This window comes from Symphalangus syndactylus, chromosome 3 (assembly GCF_028878055.3).
Source record: "Symphalangus syndactylus isolate Jambi chromosome 3, NHGRI_mSymSyn1-v2.1_pri, whole genome shotgun sequence".
Taxonomy (NCBI): domain Eukaryota; kingdom Metazoa; phylum Chordata; class Mammalia; order Primates; family Hylobatidae; genus Symphalangus; species Symphalangus syndactylus.
In genome coordinates this window covers 8,895,818-8,922,756 of record NC_072425.2, presented here as the reverse complement: position 1 = coordinate 8,922,756, position 26,939 = coordinate 8,895,818, and the positions used below count along the sequence as shown (strand labels likewise).

Sequence of the window (26,939 nt, the reverse complement as noted above, 5' to 3'; positions counted from 1 at the left end):
TGTCAGACTCAAGTCCTAACGTTATCAGTACTAATTGTTAACAATATAATGTTATTAGTAAATGTAAATACTCTAAATACACCAATCAAAAGACAGACTGGTAGAGGGTAAATTAAAAAACATAACATCATTACATGCTCTTTACAAGAAATACACTTCAAATTCAACAACTTAAGTAGGTTAAAAACTAAAAGGAGGGAAAAAAGATATGCCATTCAAACACTTTAAAAAAAAAGAACTACATTAATAAAGTAGAAAAATTACGAGAGGCAAAAAGGGACATTACATAATGATAAAAGGATCAATCTACCAGAAAGACCTTAAAATCCTGAAAGTTCATGCACCAAACTATAAAGCCTCAAAGTACATGAAAAAAGTTGACACAGCTAAAAAGAGGAACAGACAAATCTCCAAGTATAGCTAGGGACTTCAACACCCCCTAGACAGAATTACTAGACATAAAATCAACAAAGATACAAATCAGAACACAACCAACTAGCAGAATACAACTGATAGAACACTCCACCAAATAATAGCAGAATACTCATTTTTTTCCAAATGCCCATGAAACATTCACTAAAAGAGACCATATCGTAGGCCACAAGACAAACCTTAACAAGAATAAAAGAAAAGAAATCAAATTAGGTTATCTTAATGAAATCATATGGGAAATACATAAGACAAAACAGGAAAATCTCTGAACACTTGAAAATTTAAGAGTTTGAAATCATTGAGGAGTGTTTTCTGTCCCTGCAAAATTCACACTGCAACCTAATCCCCAATGTGGCAGTGGCGAGAGGTGGCGCCTTTCGGGGGTGAATAGGTCACAAGGGCCCTATCCTCATGAACGCGACTAAGGAGGCTTGAGGGAGCCTGTCCCCTTCTGCCATATGAGGACACCCAGAAGGTGCCATTTATGAGGAACAGGCCCTCACCAGACACCAAATCTGTTGGCACCTTAATCTTGAACTTCTTAGCCTCCAGAACCATGAACAATCAATTTTGTCATTTATAAATTACTCAAAAGTACAGCTGTCCCCTCTTATCCCCAAGGGATAAGCTCCAAGACCCTCAGGGGATTCCAGAAACAAAATATATACATATAGGGCTCAGCACTATACTTTCCTACACACAAAAGGTTTTTTGAGACAGGGTCTCACTCTGTTGCCCAGGCTGGAGTGCAGTGGTACAATTATAGCTCACCGTAATCTCAAATCTCGACTCAAACGATCCTCCCACCTCATCCTCCTGAGTAGCTGGGACTACAGGTGCACAGCCACCATGCCCAGGTAATTCTTTTTTTGAATGTAGAGACTAGGTCTTGCTATGTTGCCCAGGCTGGTCTCAAATTCCTAGACTCAAGCAATCCTCCTACCTCGGCTTCCCAAAGTGCTTGGATTACGGGTGTGAGCCACCACGCCTGGCCCTCAATACAATTCACTGTACTCTACTCATACTTCTTATGAGGATGTGCGAGGAGAAAATGCCTGCATGCGGAGATGAAGTGAGGTGAATGACATTAGGCATAGTAGTGACCTAGCTTTAGGCTACTCCCAACCTTCTGTCAATAGGTCAGACAGAGGACTATCTGCTTGAGTAGATCCTGGGTCATCAAGCCATGACGACATCCACGGTGGGATGTCAGAAGCAGATGATATCAATGACTTACGAAGACAGCATATACAGCGTAGACATGCTGGACAAAGGGACGAGTCACATACCAGGAAAGATGGCGTGAGACTTCATCACGCTACTCAGAACAGCATGCAATTTAAAACTTAGAATTATTTCTAAATTTTCCATGTAATATATTCAGGCCACAGTTGACCAAAGGTTGCTGATAACAGGAGACTACTATATTTCATTATAGCAGCCCAAATGGACTAAGAGAATGAGTCAAAGAAGTAGTTATCAAAGGAAATTTTTTAAAAATACCTGGAACTGAATGAAAATGAAAATACAACATATATGTGAGATGCAGCTGTGGCAGTACTAAGTGGGAAATTTACAGCACTAGAGTCTTACATCAGAAAAGAGCAAAGGTCTCAAATCAGTAATACGAGTTCCTAGCTCAAGAAACCAGAAAAAGAAGAGCAAAATAAACCTAAAGGAAGCAGAAGGGAAGGAGACAGGTGTGGCTAGGAAAGGGCAACAGAAGAGGTCCTTGTGGGATGGAATGATCTGTACCTGGATTAGATAAAAGTCAATATTCTGGTGTAATATTATGCTACAATTTTAGAAGAAGTCATCATTACGGAAACTGAGTAAAGGGTACCAAGGATCTCTGTATAGTATTTCTTTAAAATGCATGTTAACATACAACTGTCTCCAACTGGCCAGGCATGGTGGCTCCCGCCTGTAATCCTAGCACTTTGGGAGGCTGAGGTGGAAGAATCACTTGAGTCCAGAAGTTCCAAACTAGTCTGGGCAACACAGTGAGAGCCCATTTCTACAAAAATAAAAATTGTTTAAAGAAAAATATATATATATACACAATTAACTCAAAACTAAAATTTAATTTTTTTAAATTAGCCAAGGATTTTAAGATACTTCATAGAAAAAGGTACTCGAATGGCCAATAAGCATATAAAAATGCTCATCACTAGTCATCAGGGAAATGCACACAAAAACTACGGTGAGATACAACCCACCTACTTAAATAACTAAAATCAAAAAGACTGACATCATCAAGTGTTGGCAAGGATGCAAAGCAACTGGAATTCACATATGCTGCTGGCCAAATAAGTATGTCACTTTGGAAAACAACTGGGCACTTTCTTACAAAGTTACACATATGTATCTTATTATTACCCAGTAATCCCAAGCACAGCTGTTTAAGATAAATGAAAACATCTGTCCACATAGATGAATGTTCACAGAAGCTCTATTCATAATAGCCAAAAGCTGGAAATGCCCCCAGATAATCACCAACAGATGAACGGAGATCTAAAACGTGAGCTAACCATATCATGGAATATTATTACTAAGCAAAAAAGATCTACACAACATGAATTTCAAAAATACTATGCTGAGTGAAAGAAGCCAGATTAGATGCACACAGGAAACTCATCTACAGTAACAGAGCAGAGCAGTGAAGCCCTGGGTGGGTCCCACCGGGGAGGGGCACAAAGGAAACTGGGGAGGTAATGAGAATGCTCTGTCTTGATTGTGGTTGCGGTCACAGTGGTTTAAACTCCTCAAACTACACTCTTAAAACGTGTGTGCTTTACCAGATGTAAATCACACCTCGATAAAAGTGGTTCTCTCAAAGGTCCAAAATGTCCGGGTGTGGTGGCTCACACCTGTAATCCCAGCACTTTGGGAGGCCAAGACAGGAGGAACTCCCGAGCCCAGGAGTTCGAGACCATCCTTGGCAGAACTTGTCTCTATTAAAAAAAAAAAATCCAAAACAAAAGTCTTCACTTTATACCTTACAATGGGCATTAACCATTGTATCCTAGCAGGGACTTCTCTGAAAAGCTCAGATTTCATACATCTCTCCCCTCCTCAGAAACCTTCAGTGGTTCCCCAATTCTCACAGAGCAAATCCCCAATCTACCAATCAGCCACTCAAAGCATTCTACGCTGTGCCCTCAGCACTTTTTCCAGTCTAATTTTGCCTTCCGACTCTGCAGCCACTACCCTCATGAGGCCACCAGCCTTTCCCACATCGTGTGCACATCACGCACTCCTTCCACTTACCCCTATTGTCTTTGCTTCTCTTAATTCATTCCCTTACCTCCATCTGATTCTCACACACCTAGACTACAAACTCAGTTTTCACTCTAATGCAACATTCCAGATTCCCTCAGGGGAGTCTCCCTCCCTCTACTCCTCCCCTGTTCTGCCAGTAGCATCTGCCCTTTAGAGAGCCAGCCTCCTCAGCCAGTCATTATGGGTCTCTGCATATGCAGATACTTCCATCGCTACAGGAGGCCTGAAAAGGATACGAAGCGCCCCACAGTTCACAATGTAATGCCCAACTGAACTCATGTAAGTTTAATTTTTTTTGAGACAGCATCTTGCTCTGTTACCCAAGCCGAAGTGCAGTGTCACAATTATGGCTCTCTGCAGCCTCCATCTCCTGGGCTCAACTGATCTTCCCACCTCAGCCTCCCAAGTAACTGGGACCACAGGCGTGCACCACCATGCCCAACTAATTTTTATGTTCTTTGTAGAGACGGAGTCTCACTCTGTTGCCCAGGCTGGTCTCAATCTCCTGGGCTCAAGCAATCCTCCCACCTCAGCCTCCCAAAGTGCTGAGATTTCAGGTGTGAGCCACCACACTCCACCCCCAGATATAAGTTTAATTTTGACTAGTTGAATTTGAAGTGATGGGAGAAGAGTGACTGGGGAATAGTAAACCACTCTAAGAAAAAGAGGGCCGGGCGCGGTGGCTCATGCCTGTAATCCCAGTACTTTGGGAGGCTGAGGTGGGCAGATCACGAGGTCAGGAGATTGAGACCATCCCAGCTAACACGGTGAAACCCCGTCTCTACTAAAAAAATACAAAAAATAAGCCGGGCGTTGTGGCGGGCGCCTGTATTCCCAGCTACTCAGGAGGCCAAGGCAGGAGAATGGTGTGATCCCGGGAGGCAGAGCTTGCAGTGAGCCAAGATCGTGCCACTGCACTCCAGCCTGGGTGACAGAGCAAGACTCTGTCTCAAAAAAAAAAAAAAAAAAAAAAAAAAAAAGAGGACTAGGTGGGAGCTCAGGAAAGCCAGAAATAGAAAAAACTCAAAGATCTTTCTTTCTTTTGAGACAGGGTTTCACTCTGTTGCCCAGGCTGGAGTGCAGTGGCGTACTCTCGGCTCACCGCAGCCTCCGCCTCCTGGGTTTAAGTGATTCTCCTGCCTCAGCTTCCTGAGTAGCTGGGATTACAGGTGCACGCCACCACGCCCGGCTAATTTTGTATTTTTAGTAGAGACAGGGATTCACCATGCTGGCCAGGCTGGTCTCAAACTCCCGACCTCAGGTGATCTGCCCACCTCAACCTCCCAAAGTGCTGGGATTACAGGCATGAGCCACCACGCCTGGCCTCAAATATCTTTTCTGTAGTGATAACAAAAGTTATGAAAGTAGAAAAATGCTATGAAATAATGACTAAATATTCCTGTCAAGGGCACCATCATTACTGTGTTTGGGCTCCCCATGGCAGTCCAGCTGACCATAACTCACCCTTAGCCACCTCCCACAGCCACTGTCAATCAGTCCAGCTCCACAGATACAGCTTGTATATCTGTTGGCTCTATCTACCCTTCCTATTCCCTCTGCCGACAGACAGGCAAGTCCATCTGGGCACAGTGGACTAACTCACTCACTCATACCTGTGATCCCAGCACTTTGGGAAGCCAAGGTGGGTGGGAGCACTGCTTGAGCCCAGGAGTTTGAGAAGCCTGGGCAACACAGGAAAACTCCACCTCTACAAAAAATAATAATTAACCAGACCAGGAGGTGCAGGCCTGTGGTCCTAGCTGTGATCCTAGCAACTCGGGAGGCTGAGGTGGGAGGATCACTTGAACTCAAGGAGGTCAAAGCTGCAGTAAGCTGTGATCGTGCCACTGCACTCCAGCCTGGGCAACAGAGCAAGACCCTGTCTCAAAAAAATAAAAACAAGACCAGGCAAGTATTTGGCATTTCCAGCCTAACAACATCAACTCTCAGGTAGTACACCTGTCTATGGCCTCTACCCACTCAAACCTGCTAAAAACATCTTCCCAGGCTCACTCTCTCAGCACGACATCCCCCTAATTAAAAACCCTCCCAGGCACACATCATCAAAGAAATCCCCAGCCAACCTGAGCACCATAAACAATCTGGCCCCAGACTACTTTCCAAACTAATCACTCACTATTTCAGTCCACAAATCCTCCGCCTCAACAAGGTTAATCCACTCAGTACACCCGAAGACACCTCTCCTCTGCACAGGGCTGTAGCCAGCTGCCCTCCCCTCTGCTCTTAGGGGCTAACTATTCAACAAGTATTTGAGCACTCTGTACTGTGGACACCGCAGTAAGTGGGACAACCATAATCCCCGGCCTCACAGAGATGCACACATAACTAGGCAGCAGGTGGTTCTCAGGACACCTCTGCAGAGGAAAGGTCATGCTAGCTGGACCAACCAGCAACTCCCACAGTATCTAGGACCACCTAACAGGTGCTCAGGAAGCATTTGAAGATGCTCTGTAACCCCCATCTCAGAAACACCCAAATCCCTTGTCAAGAATAACCAAAGACAATTTAAATATACAATCTAAACTCATAAACCAATAATCTGAACAAGTCATCACCTTCAGAAACAAGGCAATGTGCTTACAAGTGTGCTGCCATCAAGAGCAGGCTCTTCAAGCCAAGACTCCAGCCACTGCTGCCCTCCTGCCAAAGCAGGGAGGAAGAGGCGCAGTGGTTTCACCTGTAAATTTAAATAAAGGGTCTCAATTTTTACACAGTTTTACACAGGAGGGCCAAGTTCTGGAGCTGGAAAGGGGCTCTGAGCACAGATTTCATTTTAACCAAAAGTCACTACGACAAAACAATATGGCGACCCTCTGGAGTTCATTATAAAGGGATTCATCATGTCAAGTAAGCAAACTGGACTCTAAACTCTTCTTGTTGCCTATATAATGAAACCGCTGGTCCCTGAGATGGGGATTAAAACCCAGGCTTCACAGGCCACAGCATCCTCACACTGATTTCTTATTCCATAACATGGTTTCCAAATCAGTAGTTCAAATTACTCTAGCAAGAGTGAGAAAAAAAAGAAGAGGGGATCAGACAATTCCTCCCAACAGTGTGCCTCTGGGCAGGCCATGTGGCTTCTGCACAGGGCCAGGTGCTGTCAGTAAGGAGAGGGGATGAACTGGCAAACCCTAAGCTCCCCATCCAGTGCCCTAGGGATCAGGGCAGCTTGGCTCTGCAAGCAAAGGATAAACCTGGTTTCCACTGAGCTACACCGCAACATCCTTGCAAAGAATTGAGTGCATGCTAGTACTTGCCCTGGGTTGTTTTTTAACAGTGTCCTTGAGAGATAATAAAAGCTTGCTCTCCACATTGTCCCCTGAAACCAAGGCCTAGATACCAATGAACTAAGGGCATGTATAAAATGCACAGTGGCCGAGATCAACGCCAGGACTGCACTGCTCTAGTCCAGCGTGCTATGCTGCAAAATAAACGGAACTTCAGCCACCCCCTCAACTTTTCACCAGTTTATTACAACTTTCGCTCAAACATCACCACAAAATGTGATGGCTAGTCAGGTTCTGCACCTTCTTATAGACATTTTTGAGCAGACAATTTTCAACAGGTCCAACACATTATTTCTTTAAAAAATGCAAATACTGTCAATGAAACAAGAGAGTTACCAAAAGAAAGGGAGGAGACCTAAAAATAAAAGCCCAAGGCGGCCACAATTCTTGGCTGTGGCCCCAGGGACGAATGAAACTGGAGGAAGTGTTTCTGCACAGCCATATGCCACAAGGCCTCGCCAAGGGCAAGATCTCCTGAGCCTACCCACTTACTACAATGGCAGACTGGTGGCCCCAGGACACCAAAAATCTCAAAAGACAAATGCAAAACAAGACAGCAGCCAGCCCTGGAGTTTCAGCATGCTTTCAATGCTTTCAATCTTTACACAAATGGAGGATGGGCTTTCGTTAGCAACCTAATGAACAATCCTTTAACAAGTTAAACATTGAAGCCACTTTCACCATCATACTCCCAAAAGCGATTTCCGATTAAAGCATCCATGTTGAAAGAACCATGTCTGATTAACTGAAAACTAAGCTGGAGAGATGCATGGAGACATTCAAAAGCAGAAACAAAGCAGATGCTGCTGGATTAGAAGAAGTGTTGGGGGGACCCACACTGTCCTACCAAAATCCCCTCCCCACTCAGTCTCTTCCAAGACACAACCACACTGGGTAGCAGCGCATTTCACACCCAGGCTGTGACCCCAACAACATAAATCACTTCAGCTGAGCTGAGGCAAGTATTTCGGTCATCTGAATTAGGATCTCTCCAACCTGTAAATTTAAATAGAGTCTCAATTTGTACAGTTTTACACAGGAGGACTAAATATGGTGCCTCATGCCTGTAATCCTAGCACTTTGGGAGGCCGAGGCGGGCAGATCACCTGAGCCCAGGAGTTTGAAACTAGCCTGGGCAAACAGACCCCATTTTTACAAAAATGAAAATTGTTTAAAGAAAACCCCCATCTCTACAAAAAATACAAAAGTTAGCCAGGCGTGGTGGTGCACCTGTAGTCCCAACCACTCGGGAGGCTGAGGCGGGAAGATCACTTGAGCCCGGCAGGCGGAGGCTGCAGTGAGCCGAGGTCACACCACTGCACTCCAGCCTGGCCGACAGAGTAAGACCTTGTCCCCCACAAAAAAAAAAAAAAAGAAAAAAGAAAATTACACACGAAGCTGAAGCAGGAGGATCACTGGAGCCCAGGAGTTGGAGACCAGCCTGGGAAACACAGGCAGACTCCATCTCAAACTCCTGGCCTCAAGTGATCATCCCACCTTTGCCTTCGAGTCACTAGAGTTATAAGTACAAACCACCACACCTGGCTTCAAAACTTTTTTTTTGTAATTACACATGCTCCCCCTGTGAAGCAAAGTACAGAATGTAAAAGCCCTCTCTCGGCAAAAAGAAGTGGAAACCGGCCAGGCGTGGTGGCTCACGCCTGTAATCCCAGCACTTTGGGAGGCCAAGGCAGGCGGATCATGAGGTCAGGAGTTCGAGACCAGCCTGGCAATATGGAGTAACCTCGTCTCTACGAAAAATACAAAAACTAGCCGGGAGTGGGGGCGCACGCCTGTAATCCCAGCTACTTGGGAGGCTGAGGCAGAAGAATCGCTTGAACCCAGGAGGCGGCGGTTGCGGTGAGCTGAGATCGCGTCACTGCACTCCAGGCTGGATGATAGAGCGAGACTGTCTCAAAAAAAAAAAAAAAAAAAAAAAAAGTGGAAACCAGACCTCCTAAAATCGGAGTCTGATGTGCGAAGGCACTGCCACCCACCAGTAAGGGGCATTCCAGTCTCAGCTCCTAAGATGGTATCCGGTCTTCTCCAGCTCCTGTTCATGTTTCTTTTCTTTAAATGCCCACCTTTTAATAATTCCAAAACTCGAAAGCCCATTTTAGTATCAGATTGTGAATTCATCACCTGATGAGTCAACAAGTATTAACGAGTGATCTGGTACCGGAACTGAAACTAGACGAACCCAATACTAACACAGAGACACGCGTATTTATTTCTGGATGGCTGACAAATCCCATGCTGAATGCCAAAGCTAAATGGAACGAAATAAAAAATGCATGCACCTTGCTAAAGAAATTGGAAAGCAGATCATGAAAGTTCTTTTTATAGCAATTTGTCTAACATCCGCTGCCTGAGCCCTCAGCCCTCTCCACATATAAAATCTTAAAAAACATGCAAGAGTAAAACTTTGTGCTCGGATCCCAGCAGCCATGCCCAAGAATGCACTGGGCTCCACAGCACCTACGGGAGCCCAGCCAGCACCCACGAGCAGCTGCGGTGGACAGGCCTCGGTGAGACACTCCACAGCAGCGGAAATGTGGAAAAGTGAAGATGAAGTCAAGAAGAACCTAAGAACGTAACGTGGGATAATGGAATAACAAAAGCCAGTCTCAGAAAGAGACATCACTGGCAAAGGTGTAAAAACTAGTTAGTGGTGTAAGCACATACGGCAAAATACAAAGAAAAGCAAAACAGTGACCAACACAAGGAGTGCGGCAGGTGAACCCATGCAGCCGGCAGTGACTGCAAGATACCCAGGCGTCCGCTCTCGGGCTGTTCTTTGCACCTGACTCAAGTTTTATACCTACATCTTACCAATTCCGTTCTCAAAAACTCATGTGAAGTCTTGGATATAGCAGTGTTTCTTCCTCACTACAACACAGAAACTAAGGTTCCACTGAGCCAGTAAACAAGAACTGTAAAACTGAAAACTGTCAAAGGAAAAACTCTCCCAATTACTACTTACACAGTACAAAAACCAGTTTGAAATAAGGCGAGGTATTTAATCCCTAAAACTTACAAAACGCGTTTGTCCTTATGACTAACTCGAGTCTAGCTGGGGCACACAGGCCACTGTCAAACAGGGCAACGCCTACTCAGCGTTTCCCAAACTGGTCAACTGAACTCTTCTCTGGAAGGGCTGTCTCCTCTAGTCCTACTCTAAAAAGGGTAATTTTGCACCAGAATAAAGGCAAATTTTTAAAGAATGCTTCAAATGAAAAGAGGATTACAGAAATATTAACCTTTAATTGCACCTGAAACAAAGCACCTGAAATTAAAGGAGTCAGCCACTTATGGGAATCACTAGGTCTGTCCTGTTCCCAGGGCACGAAACAGAAGCGTCTTAATCCACTAAGCACATTAGGGCCTAACAAATTGGACTCAGCAACAAGGTTACCTAGTTCTTCCACAGGAATTAACCAAAGGGGATCATTATGATTAAGCACAATCCGCGGAATACGCAATTTCTAGCTGGGGAATTCAACAGCTGATGGCTTGTAAGCATCAAAATTCATAACAAGTGAAAGGCTCAGAATCACAGGTCCAGCACTGGACGATGCCCGGCGCGCCGGGAAGCGGCGCCTCAGACGGCGGCCCCGGGTCCCCATGGTTCCTCCCTGCGCCCAGAACCGGGCAGCTCCTTCCCGCCGCCGCCGCCAACGGGAGGCTGGGGGCACTCCCGAAATAGGAGCGGAAGCCCCGACCCACGCCGCCCTCCGCCGCGGGGACACCCACTCGCCAGGTGACCGCGTCCGCACGCTCCGCGTTGCCCGGGCGCCGCCGGGACCTCGGAGGCGGCCGGCCCAGCCCCGACGCCGTGCGGACGCGGCACAAAGGCGCGGCGCGCGGACCCCGACCCGGCCCGACCCCGGCCGCGTCCCCCGGCCCCGGCCCGCGCCCCTGCCCCCCGCCCCGCGCCCCCCACCCGGCCCACCTCGGCCGTAGGCCTTGGCGCAGATCCACTGCAGGTTGGCGGCGATCTTGGCGCGCGCCGCGTCGTAGCGGTCCAGGGGCACGAGGTCGGCGGCGCCGTCCGGCGGGGCCTCCATCTTCCTCCAGCCCTCGGCGGCGGCGCGGCCGCTCGCGTCCACCATCTGCAGACAAAGGGCTGAGGCGGCGGCCCGGCCGCAACAAAGGCGCCGCCGCCCCTCGCCGCGCCGGGCCCGGTGCGCCCCGAGCCCCCACTCGGCCCCGCAGCCGGCCCGCCGGGAGGGGCGCCCGAGCGCGGCCCCCGCCTCACCTCACAGCCGCCGCCGTCGCCGCCCCCGCGGCTGCTACATGCTGCGGGCTCCGAGCCCGGGCGGAGGAGGTGCCGAGCCCGCGGCCCAAAGAGGCGGCGGCAAGAGGGCGCGGGCCGGGGGCGGGGGCGGGCGCGGGCCGGGGGCGGTGGCAGCGCGTGCGCGGCCCCGGGTAAGCGGCGGCGGCGGCGACAGCGGCTGAGGCGGCGGCCAAGGAACGGGAGCGCGCTCACCGCCCGGGCCTCGCACAGGCGCAGTAGGCACCGCCCGCCACCCCGCCCTCGACCCCGCCCCCAGCTCCGCTCTCTTCTCGCGCCCGCCCCGCCCCTTTCCGCAGGCGCAGTAGGCACCGCCCGCCGGCCCGCGCCCGCCCCGCACCTTTCCGCAGGCGCAGTAGGTGGCACCCGCCGGCCGGTGCCTGCCCCGCCCCTTTCCGCAGGCGCAGTGAGCGTCGACCCGCCCCTCTCCGCTCGCTTCCGCAGGCGCAGTAGGACCCGCCCGGGTCCGCGCCTGCCCCGCTGCTTCCCTCAAGTTCTGAGGCCCGCGGTGCGCGGCGTGGGGTAGGCGGCGCGGAGTGGGCGGCGCGGGGTGGGTGGAGTGGGTCGGCGGCAGGGATCCTGCCGAGCCCGCAGCCGCCCTCTCTCAGCGCCGAGCCTCCTCCCTGGCCCTGGCTCGTCCCACCTCAGCCACAGCCCGGCTCCCTGGCCGGCCGAGCTCTCGCCGCCGGCGCCCTGGGGACCTCGTGGGTGTGGCCGGCGGCGACCTCGGCAGGCGACAGCCCGGCAGACGGGCACCAGGTGGACGTGCCACAGTCTCCAGACCCCCGTCCCGGTGCAGGGAAGGTGGGCGTTTGGACCCCTGAGGCAGAAACAGGTGCGGCCCCGCCGGCGCATCCCCCGGAAGGGACGCTGTCTTCGTTCCCCTGGAGCCTGCGTCGGGGCCCGCGCTGGGCTGAGAATTACGGGAACGCCGTGAGAGTTTGCGTTCCGAGGATTTGGTCTAAGAACCTCACCGCGGAAATAGAGAACTGCCCCGGGAGAGCCGGCCCACGTGCCGGCCACCGGCGCCTTGACGGCAGGGAGAGGTCGAGCTTCCAGGGAGCGGGCGCCCGGCGCGGGGCTCCCAGCCTGTCTGTACCTGGCCGAGACACCCCGTGCCAGAGGCGGAGCGTGTATGAAATGCCGGGTGCCCAGAGGACCCAGGCAGTCCGTCATTCACATACCAACCCACGTGCAGGCTTCAGTTCAACGTTGAAGCCATTTGGGCCTGGGCTTTTTTGATGACTTATTTGATTCGTAGTTTTTTGGTTACTAATTGAGTCTCTTCACTTGTTAATAGGTCTGTTGAGATTGTCTGTTTTTTTCTTGAGTCAGCCGTCTGAAAAGAACACGAGGTGGACAGGGCGGAGCGGTCAAGGAAAGCCATAGGAGGAAGGCACTTACTTGAGCAAAGACAAGCGGGACGTGGGTGTCGAGGGTGAGGGTATCTGCAGAAGTAGTGTCTTGAGCAGGGAGCATGGCAGACAGAGCCTCTGAGATACAGAGCTTGGAGTGTAAGAAACACAGCAGAGGCCGCTAAGTCGAGAACCCAGGAGCTGGAAAGACTGGTAGGAAATGGGAGGTGGGGACATGGTGGGATGCGGACAGGTCCTGCACAGTCAGAACTGTGGCCCCTTCTTTGCAGGAAATGGGCAGCCTTCAGAAGACTGAGCACAGGGAAGGATATGACTAGCCCTTTAAAAGGGTCATTCTGACTCCTGGGTGAAGAACAGACTAGGAACGGCTGAGAAGGAGGCAGGAGGCCATCCACTGTCAGATGGGATGTGGAGTGTGACCCGGAAAGGTCAAGGGTGACTCCAAGGGCTTTTTGTATACTGATCTTTTATCCTGCAACCTTGCTAAACCCATGTATTAGTTCTTGTCTTTTAGTGGCATTTATTAGTTCTTCTGGTCTTTTAGTGGATTCCTTGGGATTTTATACAAAAGTGTGTCATCTGTGAATAGAAATCAGTTTATCTCTTCCTTTTTAGTCTGGATGTCTTTTATTTCTTCTCCTTGCCTAGCTGCCCTGGCTAGAACCTCCAGTACAATATTGACTAGAAGCAGCAAGAGTGGACATCCTTGTCTTGCTTCTGATCTCAGGGAGGAGGCATCCAGTCTTTCACCATTGGATATGATGATAGCTGTGGGTGCTTAAAAAATAGGTTTTATCAGGCTGGGCGCAGTGGCTCACGCCTGTAATCCCAACCCTTTGGGAGGTCGAGGCAGGCAGATCACTTGGGGTCCAGAGTTTGAGACCAGCCTGGCCAACATGGAGAAATCCCATCTCTACTAAAAATACAAAAAGTTAGCTGGGAGTGGTGGCGGGTGCCTGTAATCCCAGCTAAAAGAGGGAAACTAATAAAAAAAAAAAAAAAGGTACTTCCTCAACCTGATAAAACCTATTTTTTGTTTGTTTGAGACAGTGTCTCACTCCGTCACCCACGCTGGAGTGCAGTGGCTGGATCTTGGCTCACTGCAACCTCTGCCTCCCAGGTTCAAGTGATTCTTCTGCCTCAGCCTCCCGAGTAGCTGGGACTACAGGCACACGCCACCACACCCAGCTAATTTTATATTTTTAGTAGAGATGGGGTTTTACCATGTTGGCCAGGCTGGTCTTGAACTCCTGACTTCCAGTAATCCACCCCCCTCGGCCTCCCAAAATGCTGGGATTATAGGCGTGAGCTACCACGCCCAGCCGAGGAAGTATCTTCTATTTCTAGTTTGTTGAGTGTGTTTATCATGAAAAGGTGTCAGATTTGGTTAAATGATTTTTCCACATCCATTGAGAGGATCGTGTGCTTTTTTTCCTTGTTCTAGTAATGTGGTGTGTTACATTAATTGACTTTCAGATATTGAAAGGACACTTATCCCCTGCGTTCAGATAAATTCCAGTTGGTCATGGAGTATCTGTCTTCCTGGATTCAGTTTAATACAATTTTGTTGAGTGATTTTTTTAATCCATATTCATCATAGATACTGGTCTGAAGTTTTCTTGTGGTGTCTGTGTCTGGTTTTAGTATCGGTATCAGTGTCCTACTGGCCTCATAAAATGAGTTGGAAGTGTTCCTCTTCTTTTTTTTTTTAAGATGGGTGTTCACTATATCATCCAGGCTGGTCACCAATTCCTGGCTTCAACTGATCCTCCCACCTCAAGCCTCCTGAGTAGCTGGGATCACAGGCACAAGCCACTGGACCCAGCTTTAATTGTTTAAGTGTTTGATAGAATTCATTATTGAAGCCATTTGGGTCTGGGCTTTTTTGATTACTTATTTTGATTACTAATTCAGTCTCTATTTGTTGTAGGTCTATTCAGATCGTCTGTTTGTGTCTTTAGAGGAATTTGTCCATTTTATTTAAGTTACAGTGTTTTGGGCGTAAGCAATTTTAAGGAGAAAGTTATCCTTAACCAAGATGGGAAAGGTCAGGGCAGGGTGGTGCAGAGATTTTACCTCCCACTGTGTCCTTTCCGCAAACTCCCCCGAATGTAATACCGGCGGAGTTCGGGCTGTGGCTTTGGCTGTGTTGAGTCACCACAGAGAGAGGCTTTAGAGCTGTGAGACAGGAAGAGGCACCAAGGAGCCATTGCTCCGGTGGAGGAGAAGTGGAGGCATGGTGCTTGGGCCTAGGGGCAGCACTTGGGAGTAGCCAGCCTGAAAGGTGAGAAGCCAGGAGAGGGGTCCCCAGCTTATGGCCTGGAAGCTGACTCAGATTTGGCGAGTGCAGGTTTTGTGGAATGGTGGTGTATTAGTCCGTTTTCACGGTGCTAATAAAGATACACCCAAGACTGGGCAATTTACAAAAGAAAGAGGTTTAATGACTTACGTTTCCACATGGCTGGGGAGGCCTCACAATCATGGTGGAAGGCAAGGAGGAGCAAGTCACGTCTTACGTGGATGGTGGCAGGCAAAGAGCGAGATTGGGCAGGGAAACTCCCCCTAATATGATACTGTCAGATCTCATGAGACTTACTCCCTATCACGAGAACAGCATGGGAAAGACCTGCCCCATGATTCAGTTACCTCCCACTGGGTCCCTCCCACAACACGTGGGAATTCAAGATAAGATTTGGGTGGGGACAAAAGACAGGCAGGAGTTCCGAGGATTAGTATTTGCATTCTGTCCCTGAGTTTGCTGTAAAGGAGGGCAGCGAGACAGAGGCATGGGGCGCGGAATGGCGTGTTTAAGATGGGAGTGATGACAGGTGCCCGTTGGAGTGATGCAGTAGACAGGATCTGATGATGGGGAGCAGGTGTCATGTGCACTTGAGCAGGAGCCCAGCAGAGAGACCCTTTTTCTTCCTGCAGCAGCAGAAGAGAAGGCAGCAAGGTGCAGGACTGAAGGAGGGCTGGGCTGGGATGGGAGCCTGGCTGGTTTTCCCCTGGTGGCCCTATGATTGGTTAAGGGTAGGGCAGAGGCATGGCAGGTTGGAGGCACAGAAGGCCCAGGATAGTTATCTGGGCTGGATGTGGGGCAGTATTCTCGCCTCTCTGGGGACATCCCTTAAGTGGACAGGAAGGCCGGGTGGTTCAGGTGTATGTCCACTCACCAAGAACACAGGATGAAGGTGGAGCCTAGACAGTGGCTGTTTTGACCAGGGCAGAACAGTTGAGGGCATGTGTGAGGGTCCATGCTGATGCCAGACCTCAGTGGGGAGTGGGGAGAGAGGAGAGTCCAGGGACCAGAGGTCCCCCTAGGCTTAAAGAACAAACCACAAGAAGAGGAAGAAGTCTCTATGTCATCAAAGTTTCATTATCAGGGCTGCTATAATGCTTCTCATTGCTTATTAAAACCCAATTCTGCAAGACCAGCCTAGCCAACATGGTAAAACCCTGTCTCTACTAAAAATACAAAAATTAGCTGGGCATGGTGGCACGTGCCTGTAATCCCAACTACTCAGGAGGCTGAGGCAGGAGAATTGCTTAAACCTGGAAGGCAGAGGTTGCAGTGAGCCAAGATCGTGCCACTGTACTCCAGCCTGGGAGACAGAGGGAGACTCTGTCTCAAAAAAAAAACCAAAAAAAGAAAAAAAAAAACAACTAATTCTGGCCCAGCATGGTAGTTCACACCTGTAATCCCAGCACTTTGGGAGCCCAAGGCAGAAGGATCGCTTGAGCCCAGGCATTCAAGACCATGCTGGGCAACAAAATAAGACCCCACCTCTACAAAAAATAAAAAATAAAAAAATGGAAGGAAGCAATAGTGTGCCCCTGGGGTCCCAGCTACTCAGGAGGCTGAGGTAGGAGGATCACTTGAGCCCAGAAGGTCGAGGTTGCAGTGAGCCAGGATTGTGCTGCTGCACTCCAGCCTGGGTGACAAAACAAGACCCTCTGACTAAAAAAAAAAGAAAAAGAGAAAAATATTTTTGTTAGAGCAAAACAGGCTGAACTTTTTTTTGTTTTATTTGTTTTTGTCTTTTTTTTTGAGACAGAGTCTCACTCTGTTGCCCAGGCTGGAGTGCAGTGGCACGATTTCGGCTCACTGTAAGCTCTGTCTCCCGAGTTTACGCCATTCTCCTGCCTCAGCCTCCTGAGTAGCTGGGACTACAGGCGCCCACCACCACACCTGGCTAATTTTTTGTATTTTTAGTAGAGACAGGGTTTCACCGTGTTAGCCAGGATGGTCTCCATCTCCCGACCTCGTGATCTGCCCGTCTTGGCCTCCCAAAGTGCTGGGATTACAGGCGTGAGCCACTGCGCCCAGCCCTTTGTTTCGTTTTTAATGTTGAGACTAGGTTACAGCATTATTAGATATAATGAAGGTAGAGGGAAGGTGCTCAGAACTCTCCTACAAGCATAGCAGCTCTTCAGGCACAGCTCCAGTAACTCCAGGGCCCAGCCTTCTGGGGAGGAGTTAGATGGGCACATTCCTTCAGGGGCTCCCACCTGCCCACAGAGAGCACAAGAGGAGAATTCATCCTGTTTGCCCTGCTTTTCCCCTCTTGTTCCTAGACACATCCTGAGGGTCCCACCAAGTGGACATTGGCTTATTCTACAAGCAACAGGATGAGGCCCCTGGACTCCTCACTAGCGAAATAGTGCAGTGACAGCAACGCCCCCCTCCCCCAAAGATGTCCACATCTTAATTCCTGGAACCTGTGAATGTGTGACCTTACCTGGTGTCTTAGTTCATTTGTGCCACTATAACAAAATACCACCGACTGGGTAATTTATAAAAAATATAAATTTATTTCTCATGGTTCTGAAGGCTGGAAAGTCCAAGATCAAGGCACTGGCATGTCCTCTGTCTGGTGAGGGCACTTCGTTACTGTTTCCTCTGGAGGGAAGAATGCTGTGTCCTCACAAGGTGGGATGGACAGAGGGGCAAGAAAAGGCCAGACTCCACAGGAAGCCTCTTTTATAAGAGGAGCCCTTGTGACTTAGTCCTAAGTGGCCCCACCTCTTCTTTCACCACACTGGGGACCAAGTTTGTTGTTAGTTAACCTAAATGACAAACAGAGGAGCTCTCTAAAGAGATATTTATTCAGGAATAGGTCTTTGCAACGGGAACACGCATATTACGGTAACTGCATGTTCAAGGAAGACAAAAGTTTTAAAGGAAAAGAGGAAGATTACATAATCATTTTGAAATGATTACCCTTGGCTACAAAGATTAATAGCAAGGGAGACACCGGTCCAAGTTTGGAAGGTAGCTGCTGGGCAGGTATCCTTGCAGAAGTATTTTCTTGTGTAAGATTTCAATGGCCTTGGCCAGGTGTGGTGGCTCACGCCTATAATCCTAGTACTTTGGGAGGCTGAGGTGGGCCAATCACTTGAGGTCAGGAGTTCAAGACCAGCCTGGCTAACATGGTGAAACTCTGTCTTCACTAAAAATACAAAAATTAGCCAGGCATGGTGGTGCACACCTGTAATCCCAGCTACTTGGGAGGCTGAGGCAGGAGAATCACTTGAACCCAGGAGGCAGAGGTTTCAGTGAGCCAAGATTGCGTCACTGCACTCCAGCCTGGGTGACAGAGCAAGACTTGGGCTCAAAAAAAAAAAAATTCAATGGCCTTTGTGCAAGGTTGTGGTTTTTGCAGTCTTTTGTGATAGTTTTTGTTATCGGGCATACAGACCCTCTCTTCATGGCCTTCCCTAGCTCTATTTGTTAGGGTTTTCTTAACATTAGTCACTGTTTTGATTCTGACAACTTTCAGTTTCAACATGAATTTTGGAGGGGATGACATCTTTTAAATCATCGTACCTGGTAAAAGGGACTTTGGAGATGGGATTAAGTGAAGGGCCTTGAGATGGGGTGTTATCCTGCACTATCCAGGTAGTGCAGTCATAAGAGGAGGCAGGAGCTTCACAGTTGGACAGAAGATGTGAACACAGAAGCAGGGGTCAGGGGAGAGAAGATGCTGGCTTTGAAAGCAGAGGAAGGGGCCGCAAGCCAAGGAATGTGGAGACCCCTAGAAGCTGGAAAAGGCAGGGACAGATTCCCCCCTACCCTAGAGCCTCCAGAAGGAGCCACCCTGCCAACACCTTGCTTTACCTCAGTGAGATAATTTAGACTTCTGACCTCAGAACTGTAAGAGAATAAATACTTGTGTTTCGACCACTGAATTTGTGGTAATTTGCCACAGCAGCTGCAGGAAACATATACACATGGTGACTAATTACTGAGTTCCTTCCCCAAACACACTCAGGAGCATGGAACCACCACAGCCTCCTAGTGGAAGCACAGGTCCTGCAGAGAGGCCATGCCTGTGCACCCCAGGAGCCAAGGCCACCCTCCTGCACAGGGCACCACCCCTTGCACCTGCACACTCCAGCCTCCACATAGCCCTTGGTCAGGGCTGGGTACACTGGGGAATGTTTCAAACTAAAACGTCCCTTACTATGGTCATTCTCAGCATTTTTTTTCTGGAAAGATATGACAGAATATGTTCATGTGTGACATGGGCCCATGGGGGTGTTTGGGATAGTTACCATATCCAGCACACCGAGAAGGTTGATACTGAGAACTGGGACAGGAAAAAATACCATCTTTATCATCACTGGCCTTTAACTAAAATTTAACATTTTCCTGAATTATGAATCTAGGCAACCAACTGCTGCAGCAGCATCAGCAATGTCTGGGACTCCCACCTCCTACAGAAGTCGTGGATGTCTCACATCACATCACCATTGCTGCAGATGCCACAGAATACCATTCTGCTCATCACTGCTTCAAAATTACCATAACTCCTAGACCAACTGCTCGATTACATTATTAATGCATTCATAAAGAAGCACATGCAGTATGCAGTACTGTACCACCATTTAAAATTTGTGATGAAAGTATTTTAATTTCATTTTTAATCTTGTAGGCATTTTAAAAGCATTATCTGAATCTCAAAGGAAAGTCCAAGACCTGATGGTTTCCTGGTGAATTCTACCAAACGTGTAAAGAAGAACTAATACCAGCCCTTCTCAAACATTTCCAAAAAACTGAAGAGAAGGGAACACTTCTTAACTCATTCTGTGAGGCCAGCATTACCCTGGTACCAAAGCCAGACATACGACAAGAAAAGAAAACTACAGACCAATATTCCTTATGAATACTGATGCAAAAAACCTCAACAAAGTACTGGCAAACTTCAGCAGCATATTGAAAGGATGATACACTATGACCAAGGGGATTTATTCCTGGAATTCAAGGATGGCTCAGCATACAAAAAAAAATCAGCGTAATACACTATGCTAACAGAATGAAGGAAAAAACTACATGATCATCTCAATTGATGCAGAAAAAGCATTTGACAAAACTCAACACCCTTTCATGATAAAACCACTCAACAGATTAGGACTAGACGGAAACTACCTCAACATAATAAAAGCCATTTATGTATAGATGCCCACATCTAACACTGCTCAGTGATGAAAGGCTGAAAACTTTTCCTGTAAAATCAGAAATAAGAGGCCGGGTGTGATGGCTCATGCCTGTAATCCCAGCACTTTGGGAGGCCAAGGCGAGCAGATCACCTGAGGTTGGGAGTTCAAGACCAGCCTGAGCAACATGGAGAAACCATGTCTTTACTAAAAATAGAAAACTAGCCAGGCGTGGTGGTGCACAACTGTAATCCCAGCTACTCGGGAGGCTGCGACAGGAGAATCACTTGAACCCAGGAGGCAGAGGTTGTGGTGAGCCAAGATCACACCATTGCACTCCAGCCTGAGCAACAAGAGCAAAACTCCATCTCAAAAAAATTAAAATCAGGAATAAGGCAAAAATATCCACTTTTGTCCCTTCTATTAAGATCTAGCCAGAGCAATTAGGCAAGAAAAATAAAAGGCATCCAAGTGGAAGAGGGAGAAGTAAAATTATCTCTGTTTACAGATTATATGATCCTATATGAAGAAAATACCAAAGATTCCACAAAAGATCTGTTAGAACTAATGAATTAATTCAGCAAAGCAGTAGGATACAAAGAACAATCTGAAAAGGAAATTATGAAAACAATTCCACGTACAATAGCATAAAAAGAATAAAACAAGAATTAAGGAGGTGAAAGACTGGTACAATGAAAGCTCCAAAACATTGCTGAAAGAAATTAAAGAAGACACAGATAAATGGAGAGACATTTTGTGTTCATGGGCTGGAAGACAATATGGTTAAGATGTCAGTACTACCCAAAGCAATCTACAGATTTAATGCAGTCCCTATAAAATCCCAATGACATTTTTTGCAGGAACAGAAAAACATCTTAAAATTCATTTGGAATCTCAAGGGACCCTGACTAGCCAAAACAGTCTGAAAAAGAACAAAGTTTAAGGACTTTCACTTCCTGATCTCAAAACTTTCTGCACAGCTGTAGTAAGCAATGTGACACTGGCATAAAGACAGTCATACAAACCAATGGAATAGAATAGCGAGCCCAGAAACAAACCCTTGCATACATGGCCAAATGATTTTTAATAAGGGTGCCAAGACCATTCAGTGGGGAAAGGACAGTCTTTTTCAGCAAATGGTGCTGGGAATACTGGATATCCACACACAGAAAAATAAACTTTGGCCCTTATCTTACCACAGATAGATTCAAAATGGATCCAAGACCTAAATGTAAGATCCAAAAATATAAAATTCTAAGAAGAAAATAAAGGGCAAAGCCAGGCATAGTGGCTCATGCCTGTAATGCCAGCACTTTGGGAGTCTGAGAAAGGAGGACCCACCCCCGAGGCTGGGTGTGGTGGCTTACGCCTGTAATCCCAGCACTTTGGGAGGCCGAGGCAGGTGGATCACGAGGTCAAGAGATCAAGACCATCCTGGCCAAAGTGGTGAAACCCCGTTTCTACTAAATATACAAAAATTGGCTGGGCGTGGTGGCATGTGCTGGTAGTCCCAGCTACTCAGGAGGCTGAGGCAGGAGAATCACTTAAAGCCAGGAGGTAGGTAGAGGTTGCAGTGAGCCAAGATTGCGCCACTGCACTCCAGCCTGGCAACAGCGAGACTCCATCTCAAAAAATAAGAAAGGAGGACCTCTTGAGCCCAGGAGTTTGAAACCAACCTGAGCAACAGAGAAAGAGACCCCATCTCTACAATAAATTTTAAAATTAGCCAGGTGTGGTGGTGCACACCTGTAGTCCCAGTTACTCAGGAGGCTGAGGTGGAAGGATCACTTGAGTCCGGGAGTTTGAGGCGCAGTGAGCCATGATTAAACCACTGCACTCCATCCTGGATGACAGAGCAAGACCCTGTAGCAAAAAAAAAAGAAAAATACAGGGCGAAAGCTTCGTAACACTGAATTTGACAATGATTTCTTGGATATGACACCAAAGGCCCAGGCAACAAAAGAAACGATAAATTGGACATCATCAAAATCAAAACACTGCTTGCATTAAAAGACACTGTCAGCAGAAGCTGGGCATGGTGGCTCATGCCTGTAATCCTAGCACTTTGGGAGGCCGAGGCTGGTGGATCACTTGACCTCAGGAGTTGGAGACCAGCCTGGGCAACATGGTGAAACCCCATCTCTACAAAAAAACACAAAAATTAGCCGGGGGTAGTGGCTCGCTCATTCCTATAGTCCCAGCTGCTTGCAGAGCTGAGGCAAGAGGATCGCTTCAGCCCAGGAGACAGAGGTTGCAGTGAGCCAAGATTGTGCCCCTGCACTCCAGCCTGGGTGACAGAGTGAGACGGTCTCAAAAAAAAAAAAAAAAAAAAAATCAGAGTACAAAGACAACCTACAAAATGGGAGAAAATATTTGCAAATATTGTATCTGAAAAGGGATTAATATCCAGAACTCCTAAAACTCAAAAATAGAAAACCAAACAACGTGGTTAAAAAATGAGCAACAGACTTGCATAGATGCTTCTCCAAAAAAGATACACAGGTGGCCAAGAAGCACATGAAAAGATGCTCAACATCACTAGTCAGTAGGGAAACACAAACCAAAAACCACGAGAGACCCCCTCCCAGCCACTGGAATGGCTGCTACCAAAAAACTAGAAAATAGCAAGTACCAGGGAGGATGTAGAGAAACGAGAAGCCCTGTGCACTGTTGCTGGGAATGTAAAATGGTGCAGCCACTGTGAAAAACAGCATGGAAGTTCTTCAGACAAACAGAATTACCATGGGACCCTGTAATTGAAAGGGTCTCTAGGGGGTGTTTGGACACCCCGATTCATGGCAGCTTATTCCACTTGGGTGGAAACAGCTGAAGTGTCTGTGGACAGATAATGGATAAGGAAAATATGGCCTCACCACACTAGAAAATACTACTCAGCCCTAAAAAGGAAGAAAACTCTGACCCACGCTACAATACGGATGAGCCTTGAGAACATTATGCAGAGTGAAATGAGCCAGTCACGAAAGGACACATCCTGTGGTTCCACTCATTGGCAGTCCCGAGTCATCAGGTTCATAGAGACAAGTAGAAAGGTGGCTGCCAGGCTGGGGAGGGGACGGAAGTGAGTGTTTCATGGGGACAGAGTGGGCAGATGGAGAGAGCTGTGGATGGAGGGAGGTGATGGTCCTGCATTGCTGTGATTGCTTAATGCCACTGACCTGCATACCTGCAATGCACTCCAATCTCTGCACTCCGGCGGGTGCCCCCATGGTGCCAGGCCCCCATCATCTTGGAGTGCACAGCGCAGCGGTGTCTCACCAGGATCGGATCCACTGAGGGTTGGAGCCTCAGCTCAGGCGCTGCACGTGTCTCCACACCATACACACCTCCCCCACTCTTCCCCATTAGCCCCCTTCTCGCTCCACCCATGCTATCTGACCCCTTCTCTCCCAGGTTCTGCAAGAGCGGGTGTGGTGGGCCCACTTGCAGTCCCAGCTTCTGGGGAAGTGGCAGGGGCTGCTGGAACCCAGGAAGTCACAGCTCACTGGGCATCTTGAAACTACCAAAAAACACCCTCAGCAGAAAATGAGCAGGAAGGATGTCGGCAGAGCCCCTGTGGACTCTTCCACATGAGGAAGGACTCTCATGCTGACTTGCAAGGAGGCACCCCAGAAACCCCCAGTCCCAGGAGTGACATGGGAAGGGTAGTTCAGAGGCAGGTTTCTGACCCCTCTGGCCTCCATCAGAGCCACCACAAAAACTCCACCTGTTAAATAAAAATGGACTGAAGCCGTGGTGCACTCCTGTAATCCCAAAAGGCCGAGGTGGGAGGATCGCTTGAACCAGGAGCTCAAGACCAGTCTGGGCAACATAGCAAGACCCCACCTCTACAAAAAAATTAGCTGGGTGTGGCGGCGTGTGCCCATGGTCCCAGCTACCCAGGAGGCTGAGGCAGGAGGATTGCTTTGGCCCACTGGGATGTTCTGCCAGGAGGGGGTAGTTTAGAGCCTGTGAGCCACGGCAGTGAGCACTGCGAGCAGGAACAATGGGGGGCTGGGGTTGGGGTGGGCTCCACGAGCGCTGAAAGCTGAGCTATCCCAGGGACCTGGGAGGTGCCCCTGCAGCTGCTGAGTTTCTCTTTGGATGCGCACCATGTCTATGAACCCTAAGGATGGGTCCTCACTTCGCTGGGAGCCTCGGAGGCTAGGGGCACCATCCCCAATCCCTCGGGGCAGGCTCAGATCCTGGCACACTGACATTGCCAGCCACTCCTGGGCACTTGCTGTGTGCCGACCCAGGACTAGGAGCTGCACCTGGGCCCCAAGATGTCCCCTACTTTGCAAATGTGAAAAGTTGAGTCTCAGAGACTTAGGGACATTGGCCTCTGAATCTCAGGGCTGCTTCTCCTGAGGCCTGAACCAGGCCTGGCACTGTCTGCTGGGTGCGGGCCCAGCCCTGGGAGGACCCAACAGGGGTGCTCACAGACCTCCCATCCCACGGCTAACCCACCATTGGGGAGGAAACCTGTGGACACTTCCACTGAAAAATGTCACTCTCTACAAGTATGCAAGGGAGTCGGACCATCTCCCATCAGACCTGGATACCCACCGAACATCACAGCCCCTAACACTCCGGCCAGGTCGCTCCAGGCTGGCACAGGTGGCACCCAGCCAGGCACACTTAAAGCAGGGCTTCCTGGCCGTAACACATTATCACTCCCCCAAGGAGGAAATGCTAATTTAATTAAGTGAATTAAATTCAATTTCTCCCTTTTGAGAGAAATTAAATAGTAAGGAATGCGATTTTGCCAGGTAGGGGTGAGCTTTGAACGGCCACGCCATAGGATAGCTAAGAGGTCTGTGCCACCCGAGACCTGGTGAACACCCGAGTTTCAGCCTCACGCACATTCCTTCCCCAAGAGCAGCTGCACGCTGTTCTCCCACTGGAGCAGCTGTCTGCTCTTGGTGCTCCCAGACACCTCCTGGGTTTGCCCGTCCACTGGGCTCTGTCCTCTCTCACACTGCTCGGCCGGCCATCGGGCTCCTGGGACAGGCGAGCCCAGGACACCCCTGGGCCTCCCTCCACAGAGGTGCTCTCTGAGGCCGCCTCGGGCTCCCCGGCTCTGGCCCCGCTTACCTGTCATGCTGCGTGGATCATCCCCCGGTGTTCCATGACTGCTGGTGGTCAGCAACCTGAGAAGTGGGGCGAGTGGGCACTGTTTCCTTATGCATCAGGAATCTGGGGGCCCTGCAGGGAGGTGCCATCACCCTCACCAGCCCCAGGTTCCCACCTCCGTGGGGGGAGGTAGAGGGACAAATGGGACACCCTTGTGTGGATTGTGGCACATGGACTCAGTCCCTGTCACCCTAGTCCAACATGGTCAGGTGCCGGCCCTTTCTGGAACCCTGGCCTCTGGTCACCCCACCCTCCTGGGTGACCTGATCCCCAAGCATTTCAGCCCCAGCTGCTGGGGAAGGCAAAATGCACCATCACCCACACATCCCCTCCCCTCCTTCCTAACCCTAACCCTAACCGAACACCTGCCTCCTGGGGCTTTTCCCCCTGAGTCTGCCTGCCTCCCCTTTGCTCCCGTGCCCCCAGCTCACCTTCTGCTCTGGGTGGTGACCCGGGTGAGGCCTTCTGGCCCTCACAGCCTCTGGCGGCCCCAGACCAGCCCTGTGGATGCCCCTGGGCATGGACAGAGGAGTGGGGAGCGATGAGACACGAAACCCTGGCCCCGTGGCCTGGCTGAGCTCTGCGACCTTTGCCTCCTCAGTGGCCCCAGGACGGCCCAACTGGTAGCCCAGATATCCCCAGCGGGCCAGCGCATCAGACCCTCCCTGGGCAACAAGCTCACACAAGCGTCGTAAAGGTGGCAGTGTTCCGCCCTGGACCCAGGCCTTCCAAATCGGGCCCTGCACCCCCTCAGGAGGGGCACAGGACTTTTCCCCACCTGGCCCCCAGCCTAGTTGGAAGTCAGGGCAGGGTGAGCCCATGCTCCTGGGCATCTGGCCTGCAGGCTGACACTTGCTCACCTCACTGTAAGGAGGTCATTTATTATTAAAAAAATAATAGAGACAGGGTCTCATGTTGCCCAGCCTGGTCTCGAACTCCTGGGCTCAAGCGATCCTGCCACCTCAGTCTCCCAAAGCACTGGGATTACAGGTGTCAGCCTCCGTGCCCAGCCTTTTTTTTTTTTTAATTTTTGTAAAGAGGTAATTTCAACATATTACCATCTCCCCTAATGACAGTGGTTCGTTTTGTTTTTTAGGTTTTTGTTTTTTGTTTTTGAGTCTTGCTCTGTTGCCAGGCTGGAGTGCAGTGGCCCGATCTCGGCTCACTGCAACCTCCACCTCCAAGGTTCAAGCGATTCTGCTGTCTCAGCCTCCCAAGTAGCTGGGATTATGGGTGCCTGCCACCATGCCCAGCTAATGTTTATATTTTTAGTAGAGACAGTGTTTTACCATGTTGGCCAAGCTGGTCTTAAACTCCTGACCTCAGGTGATCTGCCTGCCTCAGTCTCCCAAAGTGCTGGGATTACAGGCATGAGCCACCCCACACAGACTCTCCTTTTTGAAATGGAGTTTCCCTCTTGTTGCCCAGGGTGAAGTGCAGTGGTGCGATCTTGGCTCACTGCAACCTTCATTTCCTGGGTTCAAGTGATTCTCCTGCCTCAGCCTCTGGAGTAGCTGGGATTACAGGGCCCGCCAAACTCCTGACCTCGTGATCCGCCTGCCTCGGCCTCCCAAAGTGCTGAGATTACAGGCATGAGCCACCAATCCCGGCCTTTTTTTTTTTTTTTTTTTTTTTTTTTTTAGACGGAGTCTGGCTCTGTTGCCCAGGCTGGAG

At 49.3% G+C, this 26,939-nt stretch overlaps 1 protein-coding gene and 1 long non-coding RNA gene across 4 annotated transcripts in view; one reads left to right on the top strand and one right to left on the bottom strand.

Annotated features, from left to right (window-relative positions):
- CAMSAP1 (calmodulin regulated spectrin associated protein 1) overlaps positions 1-11,512 on the bottom strand; it is a 97,060-nt gene extending 85,548 nt beyond the window's left edge. For 2 of the 3 annotated variants that reach the window (XM_055270402.2, XM_055270404.2), the window contains exon 1: positions 10,978-11,494. In XM_055270402.2, coding sequence (XP_055126377.1) covers positions 10,978-11,137 — 160 coding nt within the window. In that variant the 5' untranslated portion in view covers positions 11,138-11,494. Of the gene's footprint in view, positions 1-10,977 lie in introns of all 3 variants that reach the window. The other variant, XM_055270403.1, reaches the window with a different exon arrangement.
- Positions 11,513-11,808: 296 nt separating this feature from the next.
- Positions 11,809-18,879, top strand: LOC134736275 (uncharacterized). Its single transcript, XR_010120178.1, has 2 exons — positions 11,809-12,887; positions 12,965-18,879. It is a non-coding gene; the product is annotated as an uncharacterized lncRNA (long non-coding RNA).
- The last annotated feature ends 8,060 nt before the right edge of the window (positions 18,880-26,939 follow it).